Source organism: Actinia tenebrosa, unplaced genomic scaffold, assembly GCF_029948245.1.
Source record: "Actinia tenebrosa isolate PJP-AT-01 unplaced genomic scaffold, QUT_ActTen_1.0 PGA_scaffold6__47_contigs__length_16458017, whole genome shotgun sequence".
NCBI classification, from domain to species: domain Eukaryota; kingdom Metazoa; phylum Cnidaria; class Anthozoa; order Actiniaria; family Actiniidae; genus Actinia; species Actinia tenebrosa.
In genome coordinates, this window is record NW_028292583.1 from 5136478 (window position 1) to 5142591 (window position 6114).

Below are 6114 nucleotides of genomic sequence, written 5' to 3' on the forward strand. Positions count from 1 at the left end.
AATAAGGTTGAGGAAAAGAAAAATCAGAGCCATAATAAGTATTTATCGTAGGTCGACGCAATCAATTTATTTTTTTTAAGGAGGATAAAGGGTCATTTATAAAAGTCATGTACCGTTACATACATTTTAAATTTTGTTCTAAATTTTAATACATTTTTTCAATCACACCCAACAGGAAAATTCTTATTTTCCCATAAGCTACCATGTTCTTATTCAGTACAACAAAATGAAAAACGTCTATCATGTTGTAGCTAACAAACACTGGCTATCCTACAAGAGGGTGTTTTCCTTCCCTTCCATAAAAACAGAAGACAAAAAAGGCCACTTAAAGCATAATTGAAATATATTTTGATATAAGATAATAGGCAGATAGAGGTCTAGTAATGAGTATTGAAGAAACAGAAAATGCGCGCATGTACTTTGTGCAGTTATAAAGCACGCGAGGGTTGGCAGAACATGAGAGAAGTGTAGCGGAGTGCTTCTCGACACTTCTTGAGTGTTCTGCCAATCCCCAAGTGCTTTACGACTGCACACAGCACAGCAAGCAGATTTTCTATTTCCTTTTATAAAATACGAATTACAATAACCGTTATTTTAGATAGGAATGACACAACTGAAAGTGCGCGAACGTGCTGGGTGCTCTTATAAGGCACGCGCTTCCAACCAATCAGAACGGGAGATTAATAACAGTTATATTATAATGTCATGCATTGATACTAGATGGCGTCCTTCCATTCAATAAAGCTGGGCATTATCGATTCATAGTTATTCATCCAATGAATGCAAGTGCTCAACATTCAAAGAGTATCCAACTATGTATACTTTGCTAAAGAGAATGATTGCAATAAACAAGTATGCTACTATAGAGTGCAAGAAGATATAACTAGCTAAAAACTAGTGTGAGCTGCGTCGGTGTTTCTAATGAAACAGTAATGATAAAAAGGTAAATTATACACCGTGAAAGGATGAAAAAATTTACTGACGTTTCGGACGCTAGTCCTTCGTCGAAGTATAGAGTGCAAACAATTTATCCGTGAAACACTAATTACTAAATTGTTCAAAATAGTGCTAGTTAAACAAAAGAAAAGACAACAGAATTAGGATAAAATTTCACGGATATAGAGTACAAACACTATAAGTGTGTAACATAAATGCCACTAAATACTGCTTAATTATGCTAATCCTATTGTTTTCTATTGTTTAATTAGCACTATTTACTACTAAATAATGCAAAGTGTTGCACACTTTTAGTGTTTGTACTCTATTGTTTGCACTCTACTAACTATACTATTATAAGATTCAGTGTACTTCACACTTTTTGTTTATTCTAAGCTTTCTAATGTCATTTTTGTTCATGTTTCATTTCCTTGAGTAGCATTTCTTTGTTTTCTAGAAATGCCTTTCAAAAAGTTAAGGAAGTTTAATGAATGTTTATTGGAACCCAGGAAGTGTTATCATATGTATGTATTGTAATCATCCTACATTATTAATGCCAAGGTTAGTCTCCAAGCAGCATATTTTATGTCGGTCACCGGCGTTGAGACTCTTGATTATTTTAATTATTCCTAATGATGTGATAGATGAGCTATGTTGATCCAAAGGTTACAACAAGGGGTTCTTTGTGTTCAACATGGAATCCTGACAAGGCAACCTCGGCTCCTTTGGACGCAGATATTACCTGGAAAAATAAAACGAAATAAGCCAATGACCAGGTATCATTCTCTTCAGAAGATACAGGTCTTGCATGATCACATGATGGTGGCCATATTGGGTACTGTAGCAGGATGAATATGACAAGCTAATATGAGAAAAAATTCAATTTCCCTGAGTAATTTAGGGATTCTATAGTTGTGCTATAGATCTAACATGTGCTGATAAGTCAGATATGCAAAACATCTATTCTTTGACTTGATCGGACCGAGTTGATCATTATCTTCTGTAGTCAGTATTATTGGTAAACAAAAGTACAGTAATTAATACTCAAGGCATTGATGTGATATAAAATGGGGAAAAACGTATTACTGTATATGTTTACCTCTGCCAACATGGGCAGAAAACCCAGGTTTTACTAGTACATAAAATTGTGAGAGGATGTTGATACACATTACTGCAACATGAGCATAAATATTTAAACTAACTACTTAAACTCAATTTAGAAATCAGTTATTTTGCCTCAGCTATTTCCATCAACAACAACAACAAAAATTCCTGGTTGCCTACAAATCAAAATATTTTTACTAGTCTTGAGCATCAAGTAATATTGTTTGATATTTACCATATTTATGTCTGCTACAGAAACTGGGTCAGCCGAAAGAACAGCATTTGGAACACTGACACCTTGAGGAAACGGCTTTCCCCTTGGAATGCTACTTGTATTAACATTAGACAACTTTGATCTGAAATGAGAGTTGGAAATAAAGCATAATTATTATAAAGAAATCCTTCACTCACAATGCTTTGGCCGGTCACAAAAGAAAAGAAATATTGTTAGCCCGGGGAGGTACGGAGTAAGCCAGGAGTCAGCCGGAGACCCTAAAAGGTATGTGAGGTCTCATTTTCTACCCTAAAAGGTCTCTTTTCAAGAGAGTCCTCCCCGGGAAAGGTAGTGAGAGTGTTCACCTCTTACTAAATCAGTCCAGGTTTAATTGACGTATTTCACTTTCTATTGTCACATGAAAACAATCTCTTGGTTTTGGTTATAATGCTAAGAATCATGGCTATGGATGGAGGATGTGGGGTAAGATTAGTCCAAATTCTTATTTTTCTTCACCATTCTGTCTCCCTTATGAACAAATTGTCATGTCATAGTGAAATAGGGAAATTCTGAGCCACTATATGTGGAACCACAACCACAACCCATTATCAGTAGGTTGCAATTTCCTCTAGATTGCTTTCTCAATCTACTGTATCCAGTTGGAATTTAGGATCATTGTTGATTTTATGGGTAAGAAAACTGGGGAAGTTGGAGTAATATACATATATGTGAGCTTAGAGTGCAACAATGTACAGCGTACACATAGAGTTTTCCTATCACTGTGAAAAGCTCTTAGCACGAACACGGACGTGAAATAGCAAGTGATAAGCCAGACCAATCACATTGCTCAAGAATTTACTCTCAATCCAATCAAATACCCAGAACACACCATAAATATAGCACAGACACGGTCACACCAAGGTCATGGCACTGTCAGACCAATCAATTTGCGCTAAAAAAATCAGCCAATTAAAATCCTAGAAAACATCATGGTCAAGGCACGGCACACTTACAGCACTGAGCTTTTCAAAGTCATGAGAAAATTGCTCTAATAAAATTGAGACAAGCTTACAAATATAATCTCGATCTTTCCATATATTCTGTCCGTTCTAAACTGTGAGGTTCTGTTGATGAAACGTCTATCACTTTGCTGCAAGACAAGATTAAAAACGGCATTAAACATGAGAGAATCATGAATCATTACCATTTGATAATGATAATTTATTATTTATATAGTGCAAAATACATATAATAATGAGTCAATGCTCTTAGCTTACTGCATGCAGACTTGCAAACTATATTGTATTTAAAACTATTTCCTTACTTTGCGGTTTGATGTAATATTCTGCTAAGCATAGATTGTTCATCAGTCTTTGAAAGTGGTGTTGATGCACCATGTACACCATCATCTCTAAAGGAACAACAATATTAATAATGTTAACCTACTACTGCAACTGGGACATGACACAGAGTGCATGTCATGGTGAACTTCTTGATATCTGCTAAGATAAACCTTCAAATTTTATCAAACCCAGAAACAACCTCTGTGCTGATCTAAGTCAGTAATGTAGAAAGGTGAGGAAGAGAGCAGAGAGATCTAACAAACTCAATTCACAAGTAATGCCAAGTTCAGGATTCAAATTCAAGACCCCACAGGTTAAAATTGAGTGCATTATGTATACCTCTACAGCACCCTTGATTTTCATATCATCAGCAGTATACACCCAATTCAAAAAATGTTGTCATCGCCAAAGGTGATAGGCAATAGGAGATAGGTGGAAAGCGATAGGATATAATATATCCTATATAACATATTATGTCATTCCAAGATCCAAGAATAGCTGGAATGACTTGTGTTTCTTCTTCTTCTTCTCGTTAAGAGTATGGACCTTCGTGCTGAGACTGATGCGATGTTCTTTGTATTCAACGATACCATTTCCATGTCAGAATGAACTATCGCCTATCGCCTTTGACAATGACAACGTTTTTTGAATTAGGTGTATACCAAATGAGAAAAGGGATTATTGGGCTAGAATCTTACAACTCCAGTTGCCTTTTATAGTGGTTTACTTACCCTGCTCGTTGACTGTTAGGTATCGGGGCTGTTTGGTCGCCCGCCAAAAGTGGTGATCTTTCATTCGCCTGCCCCTAAACATCACAGTAAACAGTCAGAAAAATGAAAGAGATTTTGAGAATTCATACAAAATGCCATTATTTCTGCCCGGTACAATTTCGCCTCTTTCAGCCCAAAGATAAAAAACCACTTTTACTTGACAATAAAGAAAATAAGACTAATATATAGAAAGATTCAGGAAATATCTTTTAGAAATTAGCATAGTTCATCATTGTTGGCAGAAAATAGTTTGTTTTTACAAGAGATAATAGAAAATACTTGAAATTTTTTGCTGTGGTACACAATATATTGCACATCGAGATTCCAAAAAAATATCCTACTTTCTACTTGTACTTGTATTTTCTTTTGATGAAATATCAATAAACTAAACTAAACTTGTGTCAGAAGACCAATTTCACATCAAAATTCTTCACAAGCTCTAGCAAACCTAAAAAAATTACGTGTAGCAAATAATGTCAAATAAATGGATCCAAATAATGTTGAATGTGAAATTACGTTGACACAGATTGATCAAAATTCTTTTTCATCGTTTTGGTTTTCAAAACTGGCACTTTTTGCTTCAATAGTCTAGTAGCTCAGCCAATCAGAGTGCAGGAATCGTGATAGACCATGGCCAGTAGTAGGTTACGTATCAAGAAACTATTACGCAATGTAGTTTCACTGTGCAACAAGTTCGTAACTCAACTACAAACAAAGATATAAATAATTCTTTCAATCGTATAATTATAATAATAATTGAGCTTAACCTTATGGATTTTTTCAGTATCCATATATACTGTAAGGGTAAGTTGCAAAAAAAGCTGCGAAGATGCGACAATGTTTTTCAGGGTTCCAAAAATACTATTGTTTTGTGAGATAGCTAATATAGTAAGCTCAATAATGCAACAACAGAAATTATTGAAAGTGCGGTACAAAAAAAGAAAGAAAGCAATAGAGTGCTCACACTAAATCCGTGAAACAAATACTAATTTTTAGCACTAAACACACTTTTTATTGATAATTAAACAATAGAAAACAAAGGATTCTTTATGAAATAGTACTAATTAGTACTATTTAATGTTCACGGTTTTAGTGCGTGCACTCTACAAAATAAAATTTTATAATTTCAATGTCCACAAATTGATCCATAATCTCTTAACTTTTTCATTCAAGAAAATAAAAACAAACCATTTTCAAACATTTTATGAGCATTCAATGCATAAACGATCAAAACGAATGATGAATTTGAAATTCCGAGAAGAAAATAATGGAATTCTAAGGTGAACTACAGAAAGAAGAATTCTTAGGTTGTTGAATAGACGTGATCGTCACATGACAACTTTCTACTTCTTGGACTGAACTACAAACCTGATTTGCATCATCATCGCTCCCACTAAAACAACAGCCCATTGAACCACTTTACTCTTAGACCCCCTAAATACGATCGGTGGCTTCTTTTTCTTGATTTTTGGTGCTGTTTTGACTAAAATAATCAAAGAGTTGAGCAACTTTTGGCCTCTTGGATTTCTTCACAGGAAACGACACAGGAGTGGTACCAAGTGTCATTAGCATATTACACAGGGATCCCAAGGGTGCTGAAAATATTGTTATAATATAATATGATAGTTTTTTAAAATCACTTTAGGGTTTAATATAACTAAAGTCTAACATCATAAATTGTTATTAAATATTTTAAAATACATAATTCCGAAATTATGCAAACCTTAATCTTTTGCCATCAGGTATA

General features: G+C 34.6%; 1 protein-coding gene across 1 annotated transcript; it reads right to left on the reverse strand.

The window, feature by feature from the left end:
* Window positions 1–124: 124 nt before the first annotated feature.
* On the reverse strand, window positions 125–5935 carry LOC116292594 (ragulator complex protein LAMTOR1). Its single transcript, XM_031699939.2, has 6 exons — window positions 5736–5935; window positions 4329–4402; window positions 3579–3665; window positions 3327–3404; window positions 2276–2396; window positions 125–1678 (listed from the first exon to the last, which is right to left on the reverse strand). Exons 1-6 carry the CDS (start codon window positions 5775–5777, stop codon window positions 1586–1588), a joined length of 495 nt encoding a protein of 164 aa, XP_031555799.1. The 5' UTR covers window positions 5778–5935; the 3' UTR covers window positions 125–1585.
* Between the last annotated feature and the right edge of the window lie 179 nt (window positions 5936–6114).

What these genes read in the sequence shown, in the direction of transcription:
- LOC116292594 (XM_031699939.2), bottom strand. Translation starts at nt 5,777, where the DNA reads ATGGGCTGTTGTTTTAGTGGGAGCGATGATGATGCAAATCAG. An exon ending in CCTAACAGTCAACGAGCAGG is followed by an intron (nt 3,666 to 4,328) that starts GTAAGTAAACCA and finishes TTGTTCCTTTAG; the next exon opens with AGATGATGGTGTACATGGTG. An exon ending in ATATTACATCAAACCGCAAA is followed by an intron (nt 3,405 to 3,578) that starts GTAAGGAAATAG and finishes CTTGTCTTGCAG; the next exon opens with CAAAGTGATAGACGTTTCAT.